Raw genomic sequence first — 19,121 nt, 5'->3', positions numbered from 1 at the left:
GGGGTCTGTTCTGGAGTGCCCACTGCCTCACCTGCCCCCGCCACTGCCGATCCCTGTTCCTGAGTCAGAGAGAGTCTGGTTCACGCCATTGCGGAGGTCACTTCTGGGAGATCATCATTTGGGGTTCCTGCCTCCACCCTCATTCCTCAACTGTCACCGCCAGTGCAGCCCCCGTTGCACCAGAAGCCACAGCCGCTGCCACATCTGTTACTGGGTCCTGAGTACCTGTCATTTTCAATGTCCCCCCTGATGCTTCCGGTGCCAGCCACTGACCTTGACAACGATGTCACAATGGAGACGTTGTCCCCGGTCCTGCCTACAGCCTCTCACACTAAGGAGGATAGGCTACCCAGCCGCCCCTCATCACTTCCATCCCTAATCGCCACTGACTGACCGCCACATGGTGCTGCAGCCGCCATCATCAGGTGATGAAATGGAAATCCGTGTCATCATTGGTGTTTTCTGCAACTCGTAACCTCAGTGGCTTGTGCAATCAGTGCCTTTTTTTTCATGGTATCAGTGCTTTTTCGGTGCCATTACTTTTTTCTGTATCATGCTTTTTTCTGTACCACGCTCCTTTCCTGTACCACGAATTTTTCTGTACCCTGCATTTTTCTGTACCTAGTGTCTTGCTGCAGTGTCAACACAGGTTCCCACCAAAATTACGCACTGTCGAGCATGGCTAGCACTCGGATGGGTCATCATCTGGGTCTCCTAAGTGCCGTTGCAAGTAGGGTGCTCTCAGCCCTTGAGAGACCAATTGAGGAGCTACTTGACTGAGAAGTATTGGCACGGGTAAAAAAAAAAAAAAGAGAATGGACAGGAGAGAGGAGAGCAGTGTGCTAACCACATGCCTCTCCCTATTCCCTATCTGCTTCTGGTGCCGGTGATGTCTAGAGGCTGAGGGTAACAGTGCAGCCTGTTGGCATCATTGGGCCTTCAAGGTCTGGTCAAACAGTGTTTTTTTTTTGTTTTTGTTTTGTTAGTGTTTTTATGTGCTCCCAAGAAGGGAGGAGTGATGTGCCTTTACCCATGACGTGCGCGATTTACATTTCACAAGCCTGCTTATAGAGGCCACCTGGGTTGGCCCTGTGGTGTGCCCTGGTGAGCCACTAAAGAAACACTATTATTTAAGCAATCGCAAGCGAGTGCTCGGGCTATTCTGTAACCTGTATTACTGTGTTCAGTGAATGTGCTCTGTGCTACATGCAACCTGTTCTTCACTGTATCTTATGATGGGTTCCTTCCTCTCTCTCTCTCTCTCTCTCTCTCTCTCTCTCTCTCTCTCGTCAACAGTGTTCCAACTGGTTTGATACGGTCTGCCATGAGTTCCTCCCTGTGCCAACCTCTTCAACTCAGAGAAGCACTTGCAACCTACATCACCAATTATTTGCTAGATGTATTCCAATCTCTGTCTTTCTCTGCAGTTTTTGCCCTCTCCAGCTCCCTCTAGTACCATGGAAGACATTCCCTGATGTCTTCGCAGATGTCCTATCATCCTATCCCTTCTCCTTGTCAGTGTTTTCCACATATTCCTGTCCTCTCCGATTCTGTGCGGAACCTGCTCATTCCTTACCTTATCAGTCCACTTAATTTTCAACATTCATCTGTAGCACCACATCTCAAATGCTTCAATTCTCTTCTGTTCCGGTTTTCCCACAGTCCATATTTCACTGCCATACAATGCTGTGCTCCAAAAATACATTCTCAGAAATTTCTTTCTCAAATTAAGGCCTATGTTTGATACTAGTAGACTTCTCTTGGCCAGAAATGTCCTTTTTGCTAGTGCTAGTCTGCTTCTGATGTGATCCTTGCTCCATCCATCATTGGTTATTTCGCTGCCTAGGTAGTACAATTTCATTATTTCATCTACTTCATGACCATCAATCCCGATATCAAGTTCCGCACTGTTCTCATTCTGCTACTTCTCATAAGTTTAGTCTTTCTTCGATTTACTCTCAATCCATACTCTGCACTCATTAGACTGTTCATTCCCTTCAGCAGATCATGCAGTTCTTCTTCACTTTCACTCAGGATAGTGATGTCAACAGCAAATTGTATCATTGATATCCTTTCTCCTCGAATTTTAATTCCACTCCTGAATCTTTCTTTTATTTCCATCATTCTTTCTTCAGTGTACAGACTGAAAAGTAGGGGCAAAAGACTACATCCATATCTTACACCCTTTTTAATCTGAGAGCATTTCGTTCTTGGTCATCCATTTTTATTATTTCCTCTTGGCTTTTGTACATGTTGTATGTTACCCATCTCTCCCTACAGTTTACCCCTGTTTTTCTCAGAATTTCGAATATCTTGCACCATTTTACATTGTCGAACGTTTTACCAGGTCGAAAAATCCTATGAACATGTCTAGATTTTTCTTTAGTCTTGCTTCCTCTATCAATTGCAACATCAGAATCGCCTCTCTGGTTCCTCTCCCTTTCCTAAAGCCAAACCGATCGTCATCCAACACATCCTCAACTTTCTTTTCTATTCTTCTGTGTATTATTCTTGTCAACAACTTGGTTGCCTGAGGTGTTAAGCTGATTGTGTGATAATTTTTGCAGTTACCAGCTCTTGCAGTCTTAAGAATTGTGTGAATGACATCTTTTTGAAAGTCACATGGTATGTCACCAGACTCTACATTATAGACACCAACTTGAATAGTCAGTTTGTTGCCACTTTCCTCAATGATATTAGAAATTCTAGTGGAAGATTATCTATCCCTTCTGCCTTATTTGATCTTAAGTCCTGAAAAGCTCTCTTAAATTCTGACTCTTATAGTGTATACCCCATCTCTTCTAAATCAAATCCTGTTTCTTCTTCTGTCACATCAGACAGTCTTCCCCCACATAGAGGCCTCCAATGTACTCTTTCCACCTACCCGCTCTCTCCTCTGCATTTAACGTGAAATTTCCATTGCGCTCTTATATTACCATGTAACCACCCTTGCTTTTAACTTCACTGAAGGTTGTTTTGACTTTCCTATATGCTGAGTCGGTCCTTCTGACTATAATTTCTTTTTTGATTTCTTCACATTTTTCATGCAGCCATTTTATCTTAGATTCCATGCACTTCCTATTTATTTCATTCCTCAGACTATCGTATTTCTGTAATCCTGAATTTCCCTGAACATTTTTGTACTTCCTTCTTTCCATCGATCAGCTGAAGTATTTCTTCTGTTACCCATCATTTCTTCATAGTTACCTTCTTTGTACCTATGTTTTCCTTTCCAACTTCTGTGATTTCCGTTTTTAGAGATCTCCAGTCCTCTTCAACTATACTGCCTATTGAGCTATTTCTTATTGCTGTATCTATAGCCTTAGAGAACTCCAAGTGTATCTCGTCCTTCCTTAGTACTTCCGCATCACACTTCTTTGCATATTGATTCTTCCTGACTATTAAACTTCAGCCTACTCTTCATCACTACTGCATTGTGATCTGAGCCTATACCTGCTCCTGGGTAAGCCTTACAATCCAATGTCTGATTTCAGAATCTCTGCCTGACCATGATGTAATCTAACTGAAATCTTCCCGTAACACCCTCCTCTTCTGATTCTTGAACAATTTACACAACTGGAAGTGCACTGTTTACATTCTGTGAGAGACATCCTGGGATTTTGGTCAGCTATTTGCTGTCTACAGTGTGGTGTCACCGCCAGACACCACACTTGCTAGGTAGTAGCCTTTAAATCGGCTGCGGTCCAGTAGTATACGTCGGACCCGCGTGTCGCCACTATCAGTGATTGCAGACCGAGCGCCGCCACACGGCAGGTCTAGAGAGACTTCCTAGCACTCGCCCCAGTTGTACAGCCGACTTTGGTAGCAATGGTTCACTGACAAATTACGCTCTCAATTGCCGAGACGATAGTTAGCATAGCCTTCAGCTACGTCATTTGCTATGACCTAGCAAGGCGCCATTATCATTTGTTATTTATCTTGTGATGCATGTCCCGTCAGATCGATGTTCACCAATAATGGATTAAAGTTAAGTATTCCAGAAGCTACGTACGTTATTTGCTAGTATTCATTACTTGACCTGTTCCAGACCTCACACCAGCCTGCGTGAGCTTAAACGCGTGCCTTTCGGCTTCCTCCAAACCCCGTGGATTGGCTCCTGCCAATCCACATCATACAGAATTCAAAGGCAAAGTGGATGCCATGGTCATCTTTGCTTGTTGGACTCTTATGGCGAGGACCTTACTGAATAGACTACACAAACAGTTATTACGAACTAGTAGCTATGTTGTAACATTCTTTGTATTATGTGTTTAGGTCTGAGTTAAGCCTCATTTTATTTAAAGAGCCTACCAGTTGCCATTTTGTTAACTGGTAGTGCTAAAACTGTTTATGGTGTTTGGCACTGGTCTTCTGTGATTTATTTGGTACTCAGGGTTAATATAAGTTTAGTTGTATTGTCTGCTGTTTTAGTTGTAGCCATGTGAGTGAGATTAAAATTTTATTTATACACTGTTTTAATGAACTAGCTGCATTATTTGCATTCTACTGAAGTATTTCTAATAATATTTCTCTGATTTACGCAGAGATTATATTTTAAATTGTTTTATGGCTGCTCATAGATTGTTCTGGTCTGCTGTGGTTGAAGGTGTTAACTGACGTGTTAACTAAATGTTTAGCGGTGCTTAACGTGGTTTTCCTTTTTTACTTTAACACGTGTTAACTGAAATTCTTTTCTGCATATTTTAGCAATGCATGAATTCACATTGCACTTCACTGACATTATTTTGAGACAGAAGCTCCAAGCTAGGTCGTGCTGTCAAATCTGAACCGAAAATTTCTCAAATTTCAAATATTAAGTATTTGTTGCTCATTTCCTCATATTCATTTGAGATTATTAAATTTCACACCTTTTTAAATAAATTTATCTTTTCTGGGAGAAGTGCTACATTTTTTTGTGGTCTGGTAGCTTACCACTCCCAGTCTGTTGCTTGCTGAAGTATTCAAATACAACTAGGCAAATGTAATATGCAGCATTTACTGAGTCCCACACAAGGATGTATTTTTTCCTTAATACACATCAATAACTTGCATTTAGAAGTAGTAAACAGGTCTAAAGCTGTTTTGTTTGCAGATGATAAAAGCCATCTTGTTACAGATTTAAGTCATGAACTTATAAACATAACAAGCTACATTCTGTAGAAGAAACTTTTGGTTCACAGCTAATAAACTTCATTTCAATAAAACAGTACACCCAGTTCTGTACACACTATTCTGACAGCCAACTTCCTCACAATGGTGCATTATTAATGAAGCAGACAGTTTAACTTTTTAGTACTCACAATAAACTCTTATGGCAGGAATATATTTACGAATTCCTGCAGTAGTTGAATATGACTTTCTTCATGGTAAAATGCTCCCCACTGTCCACATGAATGACGCAATGAGATGTGAGTACTTCACACACTGTTAAGGAAATATGGCTTATTTCTCCATTGTGCTTAACATTTGGACATGAACACTGTGTTGTCATATGGCAGTCTGATCAAATTACAAGTACTGATGATTAGAAATGAGTACTGTTCAAACAAGTTTGACATTACTGGCAGCTGCATATTCTTATACAATATATGAAACAGTGGTCTGAGAATGGTACAGTCTTTTATAGGAATTGTAGATGTATGACAACAGGCCAATGACAAGAATTTGTTTACATGAAAAGAAAAAGAGTAAAGAAATTTGCCACAGTCAAATTTGTACACCAACTGGGTAGGTGAAGGAGAAGGCACTTAACATTTAATAATTCATTACTCACAGGCAGCAAAATGGGATAGAATAAGAAGGTACAGTAAGATTACCTGTAAATTCAGTTCCTTTTCAGCCTCCTGCCTCAATTTTCTCTCATTTTCCAGTTGCTGTTTCAGATCTTCCACTTCTGCAGACTGTTCGGTCTTCTTATTTTGAGCTGGCAGATTTTGTTCTCCTCCTCCTTCGTCCATTCGCTCCGAGTTGGAATCAAGTCCAAGCTCTTTCTTAAGATTTTCATTTTCCTCATATAGTGTTAAGAGGTTGTTTTTTGCAATAGCAAGATCTTCCTTCATCAATGCATTTGTTGTTGTTAATGCTTCAACTTTTGCCTGAAGATTTGTTACTGTGGCACTGTAATGTGAAAGACTATCAGTGTAGTTCAGCTTCAGCTTTATGAGAAACTATCATATATTTATATGTATGGCAAGCAAAATACTATTTCAACAACTGAAATCTGTTACGAGTACATGAAGCTAAATTCCCCTGAAAGACTAGCAAAATACAGAGTTCCTGAACAAACAGCTTAAGTTTATTCAGTCATCATACCAGTCACTGAAATAATAGAGGTCCTCAATGCACTGTACTACATGATATATGTGCAATTGTATCACATCCTAGCAGGGATGGTGACACAACTCAAAAATGCAATACTTGAATTATAAATAAAAATAAATCTCCGACCCAGCTGGGAATCAAACCCGGGCCCTTATAATTGACATTCTGTCACACTGACCACTCAGCTACCGGGAGCGGACAATACTTCAATTAATTCCATATGACTTATACTGAATGAAATAGTATAAGCTTCCCTTACATTTCAAGTAAGAATTTTTGGCAGTAAATTCCATTATAATTTTTGTGCATGCTGGGACAGTTCACATGTGTTTTTCTGGGACATAAACTAAAAATGCCATTTTTTCACTTTTATTACTTTTCTTGACGGGCTGCAATATTAAACACATGTGCAACAACACTACCTGCCCGGATAGCCCTGGTCAGTACGCTGGCCAGCCTGGACGAGGTTTTTAGGCTGTTTACCACAACTCACTAGGTGAATATTGGGCTGGTACCTAAGTCACACCTCAGTTATATGATTCACAAACATTTAAAAACTTTTGCTCACTTTCATATGAATAAACCTACACACAGAAAGTTACGGCATACATATTCCCTTCCAGAGGGTAACAAATTAATAACAAGAAGTGCATCCAGCCACCCCTTAGAACACCATAGCAAATTCATTCATAACAATACTGACCCTGTGCTGATGGGGGACACAGTGACAACAAAAAGAAGACCTAGACATGTGCCTTCACCTCTAACAATAAATTAACATATTTACAAAACACACAAAAAATTGTCAAAGGATAGTGACAATCATATTAACTTGTTATTTCTCACCTAAACAAGCGGTGTAGGGTCACTGATGGACACAATGAAAACACTGCTAAATATTTAAGCTTTCAGACAAAAAAATCCTGCTCCAGAAATAATAAACACACAAAGAAAACCCACATACACAGTCTCCCGATGCTGTGGCCCAAGTGAGGGCTGCAACTGTGTCTGACATGAACAGAAATCTTGGGTGGTGGTGGTGGTGGTGGTGGTGGTGGCAGCGGCGGCGGCGGTGGTGGCGGCGGCGGCGGCAGCGGCGGCAAGGAGGATGGGGGGATGGGGCTGCTAGGTACAAAGTGAGATGACTGTGTTGGGTGGGAGGGACGGCAAAGGAGAGCAGAAAAGGAAGAGGGGAGACATAGGGAAGTGAAAAAGACTAATAGGTGCATTGGTGGAATACAAGGCATTTGTACTGCTGGAGTAAAATTGGAAATTTATGGTAAGGTCTTATGGGGCCAAACTGCTGAGGTCATCAGTCCCTAAGCCTACACACTACTTAACCAAACTTAAAAACTAACTTATGCTAAGGACAACACACACACACACACACACACACACACACACACACACACACACACACACACACACATGCCAGAGGGAGGACTCGAACCTCTGACCCGGGGAGCCACACAGACCGTGACAAGGCACCTCAGACCGCGCAGCTACCCCATGCAGCATTGCTGGAGTGGGAGCAGAAAATGTGATTCGTGTGTGTAGGACAGGGACTAGCACAGATCTTAGACCATGGGGATTCAGGAGCAAAGGATACATTGTAGGAAGATTTCCCACCTGTGCAACACATAAAAGCTGGTGTTGGTGGGAAGGATCCAAATGGCACAGCCTGTGAAACAGCCACTGAAGTGAAGCATATTGGTTTATGCAAGAACAGGGTGGTCCAGCTGTCTCTAGGCCACAATTTGGCAGTGGCCATTCATGCAAATGGACACCTTATTAGTTGTCATTCTCTTGTAGGAATCAGCACAGAGGATGCAGCTTAGTTTGTAGATTACATAGCTGCTATCACATATAACACTGCCTTTGATGGGGTAAGAGATACCTGAGACAACTGGAGTAGGTGGTCATGGGAGGATGGGTGAGGCAGGTCTTGCATTGAGGTGTATTTCAGGGATATGAGCCATGAGACAAGGGGTTAGGAGAAGGGATCAAGAAGTAAAGACAAGGATAATACTTAGATTCAGTGTGGTGGTGGGGAGGGGAGGGGGGCTGGATACCACTATGAGAGGGGTGGATAGGATAATGGGTAGCATATTCCTCATTTCAGTGCACACTGCGAGGTAGTTGAAGCCTTGGCAGAGACTGTGATTCAGTTACTCCAGCGGACAGTGGGTATGTGCAAGGTGGTAGGTGGTACGTGACTGGAGAGAGAAGGCAGAGGAGATATGTTTCTGAAAAAGGTTGAGGGTAGGGGGTCATTTCAGAGTGTGAAGGCCTCAGTGAGACCCTTGGTATATTTGATGAGGAACTGCTCATCACTACAGATGCAACGATCATGGTTGCTAAGCTGTAAGGTAGGAACTTCTTGGTATGGAATAGGTGTCAGGTGTCGAAGTGGAGGTACTGTTGGTGGTTGGTAGGTTTGATGTGGATGGAGCTGCTGATGTAATCATCCTTGAGACAGAAGTCAACACTGAGAAACATGGCTTGTTCGATTGAGTAGGACCACATGCTGCAAATCAGGGAAAGCAATGTGGATAGGGTGTCGGATGGCACCATGGGAATGTCCACAGTTGTACCACAGATCTGTTTGTAGGTGAAGCCTTCAAAGTAGGAGTAATTGTGGGTGAGAATATACTAGTTGGTCACAGCGACAAGGAAGGAGATTGGTTGTTTGGAGTCAATCGTACACTGGGAAAGGTAGTGTTCAATAGCAGCAAGGTAGAGAGAGGTGGCATCAACAGTAACAATCCGGGCACCAGATGGTAAAGGAACACAAACTGTGGAGAGCTGATGGAGGAAACAGTTGGTGCCTTTCATATAGGAGGATAGGTTGGTGCTGATCCATGAACGCAGAGAGTTTGTCAGTGGTGCACAGTAACCGGCCACAATGGGGTGTCATGAGTGGTTGGATTTATGGATTTTAGGAAGCATGTACAAGATAGGAGTGTGATGATTGGTAGGGACGAGGAGAGTGTCACATTCATTCAGCAGAGAAGTTGTAGGATGGGCCTCAATATTTGAGGAGGGGCTGGAGATCTTGTTGGGTTGCTGAGATGGGGTCAATGTGGCAGGATTTGTACATGGACAAATGTGACAGCAGGCAAAGTCTCTCCTCCAGGTAATCCTTGCAGTTCATAACCACAGTGGTGGAGCCTTTGTTGCCAGGTCAGAGTATGAGGTCAAGTTCAGTTTTTAAGTGGTGACTTGCTGTTCTTTTGCAGATGGGAAGCTGGTTTCCTTGTTGAGGGTTTTGGGGAATGATGTGAGGCAAGGTCCGAGGTAAGGAAATTCTGGAATGTTAACAGGGGGTGATTTGGAGGGCAGTAAGGTGGATGAGGGGGAAGGGCTAGATCAGTGTTGGATGGAGGAGTGAAATGAGTCAGACAGGGTTCAATTTTGGTTTTGGATTGAATCTCGTTGGTAGGGTTAGTAGCAAGAAAGTGTTCCCACTGTAGGAGCTGGGAAAAAGGAGAGAAGGTCTTTAACTAGTCCAACATCATTGGATTTGGGAGTGGGAAAAAACTCATGGCCTCTGGAAATGACATACTTCTGTGGGACTGAGGATTTTGAAGGACAGGTTCATGACTCTGTTTCGAGTCAGTTTAGGTTCTGTATTTTGTTTGGTGGTGGGAGCTTCTGAGGGTGTGCTATATGTAGTCGATCTGCAAGGCAGGGTTTTTCAGTGGTGAAGGGACACAGGGGAGGTTTGATGCAGGTTCTTGTAGAGGTGATGAGTAGTGGTAATCCAAGATGGGAGTAGATGATAAACAGGTTGGACAGTTTTTTGGGGCGGCATTATGCATACTACTCTAGTTGCTGGAGGGCAAGAGTTTCAACATGGGAGAGGGATACAGGAATTTCGGATAGCAGAGCAGAAGAATATTAAGAACAGAGGTGAAGTAATACAAGAAGGTTTGAGCCTGATTTATATGGTTTTACAGAACTAAGTTGGTGAGGACTATGGACTGACAGGATTTGAACAAATAGAGGTAATTGTGAGGGGAGGAGTTGCAGCCAGGGATGGTTAATTTGATGGTCAGACCATTGGGGGGGGGGGGGGGGGGGATTCCATGAGCTAGGCAACACCACAGGAACAGTATCTGGGACTGGGCTCTGGATACTGATTTTCATAATACTGTTGTTATTCCATCCTGGATTTTCCATTGTTTGATTCTGCCTAAACAGAGGTTTCATTCTCAACTGATATGAAGAAATGAAATCAATAATTTTCTCTGCAGAAATAAATGTAGTACCTCCAATTTTAATGGAAGAAAATGATGCTAAAAATGGTTTTGATATAAGCTTTAATAGTTGAAACAGAGAAGCAGTTTGACATCATCTGAGTTTTCTTAGTCTATCCCATTACAGTCCCTCAATTCTCACCCAGCCCTCCATTAAAAGCCTTACTTATCTTCTTGCTAACAAACTGAATCCAACACACACATTTCTATTCATGGCATCCCATGGCTCTGTCTAACATGTTTTCCCCTCTTCTACAACACAGACAACCATTTCATTTACAGTTTTCTATAGATTCTCCAACTTCTCTAACATGGGGAATACCACTCAACATTGTAGAAATAGGATAACATTTAACTCTGTTTCATTTTACAGTGCATAATCAAATCCACAAATGTTGATAGTGCATATTAATTTTGAATGCCACACGACGATAACTTCTCACCGGTTGCTAGTAGATTTCTATATCTTCTTCTTACATAAAATTATTATTTTCAGCTTTTTATCAAATTTATCATACCCTATTTCTCCATTTTGCCTAACTCTACAAAATTTTTCAGTGACTTACTTCTTTTATAAAAAAGTCTACTTACCTTCAACAATATATTAAAACTTTATCAATATATGAAGTCCATCCTTCTATCAATTCATTATTGCAAAAGAAAAAAAAAATAACTTTGTATAAATCCTCTTTTTTTAAAACTGATATGAAATCAATGCATGCACACATTTGGCAATGGACTTTTATACATTTGAGCCATTATCATAAATTGGGAAAGTAGATTTCAGGTTCAATTACACTAGATGTTCCATCAAATATCAGGTGGCTATTGGCTGTAGTATGACAGAATGTTACCATGGATGTCAAAGAATTGTGAAACTACAGTACTGGGAAGTTGTGGTGGAATATAAATAATTTAGTAGTAAATATCAAACACACACAGACTTCTGAAGATACAATAAACTGGCTGAATATAGTATTCCAGAAAAGGAGATTTGCAGCTCAATTGGGGTGAGGGAAAAAAGTAGGTGCGGAACAAGAGGGAAGGTTGGGGAAGGGTAGTTGACGGCTGGGAGGAGATCAGCAGCAACTGCACAAGATAGGAATGCTTGAGGGGGAGATAGCAGGTGTATGGTACAGAAATGCGATATGGGCACTGGTACCAATGCGTTCATGCAGCACACAATGACAATGAACATGATAATGTGGAAGAGCAGACTGAGAGGGGGCGACAACAGAGGATGGGGAGACTGCAAGGAAGAAGGTGTGAGTGCAAAATGTGTGAATTTAGGGTCCTGGGGCAGGATGGAGGTGGATGCAGAGTAGGGGGCTAGCAGATTTGGGGCCAGGAGTATTATGGGAATGAAGGATGTGTTTGAAAGATAACTACCTAGTTCAGAGAAGATGCTCTTGGAAGGAACAGTCCACATAGCATGGGCTGCAAAGCAGTCACTTAAAGGAAATGTGTTTAGTATTGCATTCTGCCACTGGGTAATTAGCCACAATTTGGCAGGGGTCAGTCATTTGAATGGACATTTAATTGATGATCATGACCACATAAAACAATGAGTAGAAATTGCAGCAGAGCTGGTATACGACATGAGTGTGTTCACAGATGGCCCTGCCTCTGCTGGAGTAAGACAAGGCTGTGACAGGACTGGAATATGATGTGCTGAGTGGATGTATCAGACTTGATGCCACACCTACCTCCAACCCCTTGCCTCATGAGTCCCTGTGGAAGATACAGGTGCAAGACCTGTCTGATACACCCATCCAGCACATCTAACTCCAACACAGTCACAGGTTTATTCTATCTGATTGGAGGCAGGGCTATTTGTGAAAGCAGTCCAGCTATATACCAGCTCTGTGGAAAGTCTGAGCAGCATTTTACGTGGGCATGACCACCAATGAGATGTCCACTCTAATGAATGGCCACCACTGAACTGTAGACAAAAGCTCAACTGACCATCTAGTGACAAATTCAATTTCAATGGCTGGTTCACAATTCGTGTCATTTGGATCCTTCCTCTCAACATAAGCTTCTCTCAATTAGACAGATGAAAGTTGTCTTTGCAGCACACCCTTCATTCCCATAGGCCCTCTTCCCCACAGCCATCTCCACCATACCCCAGGACCATATCTTCAACAGAGAAGTGTGAAATATACATTAACACACGCACGCATGCGGCAACAGTTCAACAGTTACCATGGCACTGCTGTCTCAATTTATACTTACTTAAGATGCCTATTAAGCTCTTCTATGTAATTTTTCTGATCAAGAACTGTAGTCATGTTGTCTTGGTCCAGCTCATCTTCTGGAGAACCCTCAGGTGTGTGATTTGAGGAACGCAGGTACAATGAAAAATCTATCACACCTTGCTGACAATCTAAGTCCTCTTCCTGTAAAATGAAACAAAAAATAAAATTTGAAAACAATCACTTTCTATGTCTCTCTTTCTCCAAAATAAAATCTGTGATGCAGTGCAATGATAATGCTCACAATAATTCAAGAGTCTGACAGTGCATTGTGGGAAAAAAAACCTGTATGAAATGTAAAAGGAATTTTGTTCATGAAATACAAGTGTTATAAATATGTTTGAAGTTTATCAGTCACTACTTTCAGATCGTGCTTTAACTGTTTGCAGACGAAAATTCAAAACTCATGTCCACCATGAGACCAGAAGAAACCATTATTAAACTGAAACATAGTGACATTAACATTCTATAATCACAATAATCATTATGCAACTGACACAACCCTGACTTGAAACTTGAAAAAATAGCTTTAGCAAAAAAATTGTAGCAATAGATAAGAACCACATAATCAGGCAGAGTCTGACATACAATTGCTTACTTAATGACTCCACTGCATTTATAGATGAATCAAACACTGAATGTTCCAAGTTTGCAAAACTAAACTGACAAGTGTAGCAAACAGGAAAAAGATATTATGAGAAGGAAAGTTCCTACTCACCATATAGCGGAGTTGCTGAGTCGCAGATAGGCACAACAAAAAGACTCTCTTAATTAAAGCTTTTGGCCATTAAGGCCTTCGTCAACAATACAAGCGCGCGCGCGCGCACACACACACACACACACACACACACACACACACACACACACACACACACACACACACACACACACTTCCGCAAACGCAACTCACACAGACAAGTCATCTATTGTTGACGTAGGCCTTAATGGCCAAAAGCTTTAATTGTGATACTCTTTTTGTTGTGCCTATCTGCAACTCAGCATTTTCACCATATGGTGAGCAGCAGCTTTCCTTTTCATAATACTGTCACATTCCATCCTGGATTTTCCATAGTTTGACATAGTAAAAGAAATATTGTATGTCACAATAATGGAGAGCAGAATGAAAAACAATAATTATTTCTCATTATTGGAGATATCTTGCTAGAAAATGTGCCAAAAGTGTAGAAATCAGAACACAACACTTGAAAAAAACACATCAATAAAATGTGGCATTTACAGGAAGATTCCACAAATGAATCTCGCAAGAACTATAAAGGTTCATTACGAAAACCTCAAGATTTTTTTCCTTTCAAAAGTTTTGAAACTGAATATTAATGAAAATTATTGTGTTTCTATGCCTACTACTTCATCAGTTATGTGGATATTTTGGGGATTGGTATGCTTCAGTGCATAAATTAGTACTGTAAATCATTTTCTTCTGACAATGCTGTACTACAATTGCACATTACTATGGACGTGTTTAAACGATTTAAATGAGATTGTAATTTATATGTAAATGAAAAATGTTTAATATTTCACATATTCTACAGCCTTTTATACCTATGGAAGGAACAATAGCACATCAGTTCATTCGTAAACACGTAGTACACATTTTTGTTTGTACGCCACATTCCACTTCTTCACTTTTCACTATGGGTCTACAGAATAAACAGAGAATCTGATATCCACTCTAATTTAGTGGCACAATCTTCTGTCTGCAGTTAACAGTGTGCCTCAAATTTCTTGGTTTAAACTGTAGCTTTAACCTTTTCACTGACAAGTTACCAGCAGCACACAGTACGCCTGTAGTCTTGTATGTGAAATTGGAGCATATCCTGGTAAGGCAGCCATATTTGCACTCACCTATCCGTATCAAATAGTCGTCTGTGCTTCATTTAAAACTCTCTCCATTCATCCCTGTTCATTGTGAATTCTACATTACTTAAAACACTTTGTAATATAATGAATAACAATTATGGAAATCCCAGGATGGAAAAATTAGTTAAAAAAGGGAAAAGAAATCAGTCACTATAGAGGACTGATAAACAAGTAATTCAAGCTCTTACTCTTTTTCCTGGTAAGAATACACACATTCACATGCACGAGAATAAAGACATTCACATGTATGCACCCATGGAAGCAGAGAGGCCAATTATCGAAAGCGGTTGCCTGGATTGATGGAGGTGGGGAGACTGGATAGGGAAGGACGCATGCACGACACAACAAAGGGGGTAGCACAGTAGTGTGAGGCAGATCTATCGCCAGGTGACTCAGTGGCTGCACAAGATAAAAAGAGTTCAACGGGTAGAGAATATAAGGGAGGGAGAGAGGAAAAAATGCAGGGGATAGGACAAAAGGAAAGGAAGGTAATAATGAGAATTTGTGTGTGTGTGTGTGTGTGTGTGTGTGTGTGTGTGTGTGTGTGTGTGTGTGTTCCTAATGGACCAAAATGCTGAGGTCATTGGTCCCTAGACTCATACACTACTTAAACTAACTTATGCTAAAAACAACACACACACCCATGCCCGAGGGAGGACTTGAACCTCCAGTGTGAGGGCTGCACAATCCGTGACATGGCGCCTCAAACTGCATGGAAACTCCGCGTGCCCCTGGTAATGAAGAAGGAGTTAGGGAGGTAGGGGGAGAGGGAGAGGAAGGGAGGGGATAGGGTGGGAGAGGGGGAAGGGGTGAGAGGGGGAAGGGGTGAGAGGGGGAAGGGGTGAGAGGGGGAAGGGGTGAGAGGGGGAAGGGGTGAGAGGGGGAAGGGGTGAGAGGGGGAAGGGGTGAGAGGGGGAAGGGGTGAGAGGGGGAAGGGGTGAGAGGGGGAAGGGGTGAGAGGGGGAAGGGGTGAGAGGGGGAAGGGGTGAGAGGGGGAAGGGGTGAGAGGGGGAAGGGGTGAGAGGGGGACGGGGTGAGAGGGGGACGGGGTGAGAGGGGGACGGGGTGAGAGGGGGACGGGGTGAGAGGGGGACGGGGTGAGAGGGGGACGGGGTGAGAGGGGGACGGGGTGAGAGGGGGACGGGGTGAGAGGGGGACGGGGTGAGAGGGGGACGGGGTGAGAGGGGGACGGGGTGAGAGGGGGACGGGGTGAGAGGGGGAAGGGGTGAGAGGGGGAAGGGGTGAGAGGGGGAAGGGGTGAGAGGGGGAAGGGGTGAGAGGGGGAAGGGGTGAGAGGGGGAAGGGGTGAGAGGGGGAAGGGGTGAGAGGGGGAAGGGGTGAGAGGGGGAAGGGGTGAGACAGAGAGGGGGGAAGGGGTGAGACAGAGAGGGGGGAAGGGGTGAGACAGAGGGGGAAGAGGAGGGAGAAGGGGTGAGAGGGGAGGGGGAATGGGTGAGAGGGGAGGGGGAAGGGGTGAGACAGATGGGGGAGGGGTGAGAGGGGAGGGGGAAGGGGTGAGACAGATGGGGGAGGGGTGAGAGGGGAGAGAGGGGGCCGTGGGGAAGGAGAGGGGGCCGTGGGGAATGAGAGAGGTGGGAGAGGGAGAGGTGGGAGAGAGGGAGAGGTGGGAGAGAGGGAGAGGTGGGAGAGAGGGAGAGGTGGGAGAGAGGGAGAGGTGGGAGAGAGGGAGAGGTGGGAGAGAGGGAGAGGTGGGGGAGGGGGAGACGGGGGAGGGGGAGACGGGGGAGGGGGAGACGGGGGAGGGGGAGACGGGGGAGGGGGAGACGGGGGAGGGGGAGACGGGGGAGGGGGAGACGGGGGAGGGGGAGACGGGGGAGGGGGAGACGGGGGAGGGGGAGACGGGGGATGGGGAGACGGGGGAGGGGGAGATGGGGGAGGGGGAGAGTGGGCCGGAGAGGGTGGGGGGAGAGAGGGGAAAGGGAAATAGGGGGAGGGGGTGTGGGGGAGGGGGAGTGGGGGAGGGAGAGAGTACACACAAAGGCTGCGGGGGGCAGAGTGGTGGGAGAAGACAGTACATGGTCCGGAAGTAGAAGAGGTATGGGCAGACGACTGAAGGGAAGAGCTAAGATGAGGTAGTAGGAAACCAGTTTGCACAGGTTTACGCTAGTGAGATTGTGAGAGTGGAGAGAGTAGGAAACCCATTCAGTCTCTCTCTCTCTCTCTCTCTCTCTCTCTCTCTCTCTCTCTCTCTCTCTCTCTCTCCCCTCCTTTCCTCCCTTTTTTCCACACTCTCTTGTACTCTCATCTATCTTTCTTTCCTCCCCTCTCCTCCCTCCATCCTCTAACCTCTCTTTACACCTTATATGCTCTACCCTCCAAACTTCTTTCACTTTGTTTTGCAGCTGCTGTATTATCTGGAGGTGATCTGCCTCTCACTTCCCTGCCACCCCCTCCTGGCCTTGTGCATCTTTTCCTATGCCTTTGCTGTTGTGAACTAAGGGTGCTCACTTTCATGAAAATCTCACTGCCAGTAGTATGGATACAACAGTTCTAGGGCAGCACACACACATGAAAACAACACAGACCAGTGAATAGTAAAATATATGACTCAACTTTGCTAACACTCGTTACAGCAATTGCAGAAAGCAGATATGCCTATCTCTCATGTGCTGACTACAGTTCCATGAACACAAACTAGATAATGTTCTCTGAACTAAAGTAGGAAGAAAACTTATCTTCTGTCTTGAAGCACTAGTCGAAGAACAGTTCTAACCTAAGAGTATTCGGTTTAAATCTTTAGGCGGGTGGTCTCTGTCCATATATGATAATTCTTTTCACTGCTCAGTTTCTACTAAAGACTAACCACTGTCTCTCTATCAGCCACTGTTTCTATATCACTCAACGACTTGAGGACACGACTAACATTCTGCAAGAACTCCCCAGAAAAACTTGGACCAACAAACAATTTGCAGCCGAAAACTTCTGCTCATGCACACTTACTTATGTGCACATCTATCTTACGGGTAGCACTGCTACTCCAGGGGGCATAATTCTCACTGCCTGTATGACTGGTTTGCAACAGATGTCCGGTTCTGGTACCTACCATCACAAACGTGTCTTGTGTGGTATCTCAATGTACTATGCTCCCCACCTTCATCTACCCCAGCAACTGCTTATAATATAATGAAATTATTTTCTCCACATACTTGCTTTAACATCTTATTACACTGTGAAATATCTCTATTTGATTTTCTTTGTGGTAATGAAGTATCTATTTCTGCATACATTTCACACACAGTCTCATCAGCATAACACAAAATATTCCATAAGTAATGGAAACAGAAATCAGAGCATTTTTACCTTCACGCATAAATTGCAGTCTATAACATTCAGCCCCACAAGCAGACCAATAATAACAATGGCTTCTTCACTCATCATCAAAGCATCAGGCTCAAAATATTCAGACAGCAGATCATCTTTGTGGTCTATGAGAATTTTCAAATAATCTGCAAGTTTCTTCTGCATTAAGGCCAATCGCAGCCAAGCACGAGCTCTTCCCATATGCGTCCTGAAATGAATGAGGGGATTTATTTTATTTTTTTTTTTTTTTTTTTGTTAGATGTGGTGTTCAATGAAATGTGTGACTGGTAATAGCTGTAAGTACATAAAGAGGCTGAAGGGAAACAAACATGCACACTTAGTAAAAGTTAGACATTAAATTTTCATTTAAATTTCTTTTAATCAAGATATCACAGTAGATTATCTCAGTTACTACTCTTGAACTCTATGGCAGGTTGTCAAATCTATAAAAATTAAAAACCTGGAACACAGGAGCCTGTCGAAAACCAAAATAGTTGTTCACAACAGTTAAATGTCAGAGCATTAGTAATAAAAGTATGAAACATCAGGTCACAGCCATTACCAATGTACCTGATTGTGGTGATCTCTTGTCTTTGTAGCTCAGTGGTAAATCATGAGGCTACAAATTAAAAGGTCACAGGTTCAACCCCTGTTGGTCACTCCTAGGATTTAAATCTGTCACTTATCACTTTTTTCACTTCTGGCTATGACTGTTAAAGTGAAATATGTCAAGGTGCACCATGGTTTAAGACCCACACTAAACTGTAGCTCCCCCCAATAAGTGTGTGGGTAAACCGGTTCAAAGGTCAGAGGACACCAATGGATAACACTTACGTCCAGTAATTTATGTATTTACGAAGAAAATAACTTTATTAAACAGATTTGGAATCTGTGAACATTTTTGAAGGTCAAAGTGTTGAACAACACAGTAGTCACATTTGTAAATTTGTGGACTTTAAGAGGGCCTATGGCTCTGTAGACAGGAAGACTATCTTTGATACACAAGAAGAATATAGAATTGGCACAAAAACTCACAGACATCACTTCCAAAATAAAACTTATGGGGGGAAATGCAGAAACATTCGAG

At 43.2% G+C, this 19,121-nt stretch overlaps 1 protein-coding gene across 4 annotated transcripts in view; it reads right to left on the bottom strand.

Moving 5' to 3' along the window:
* The window catches only part of LOC126259256 (RUN and FYVE domain-containing protein 2), a 164,630-nt gene that overhangs the window by 86,118 nt on the left and 59,391 nt on the right, over positions 1 to 19,121 (bottom strand). For all 4 annotated transcript variants that reach the window (XM_049955887.1, XM_049955889.1, XM_049955888.1 and 1 more), the window contains 3 exons: positions 18,035 to 18,242; positions 12,816 to 12,979; positions 5,817 to 6,117 (listed from right to left, as the gene is read on the bottom strand). In XM_049955887.1, coding sequence (XP_049811844.1) covers positions 5,817 to 6,117; positions 12,816 to 12,979; positions 18,035 to 18,242 — 673 coding nt within the window. The remainder of the gene's footprint in view (positions 1 to 5,816; positions 6,118 to 12,815; positions 12,980 to 18,034; positions 18,243 to 19,121) is intronic.

The sequence above is a fragment of the Schistocerca nitens genome, chromosome 5 (assembly GCF_023898315.1).
Source record: "Schistocerca nitens isolate TAMUIC-IGC-003100 chromosome 5, iqSchNite1.1, whole genome shotgun sequence".
Lineage (NCBI taxonomy): Eukaryota > Metazoa > Arthropoda > Insecta > Orthoptera > Acrididae > Schistocerca > Schistocerca nitens.
This window is presented reverse-complemented; position numbering and strand designations above follow the sequence as displayed.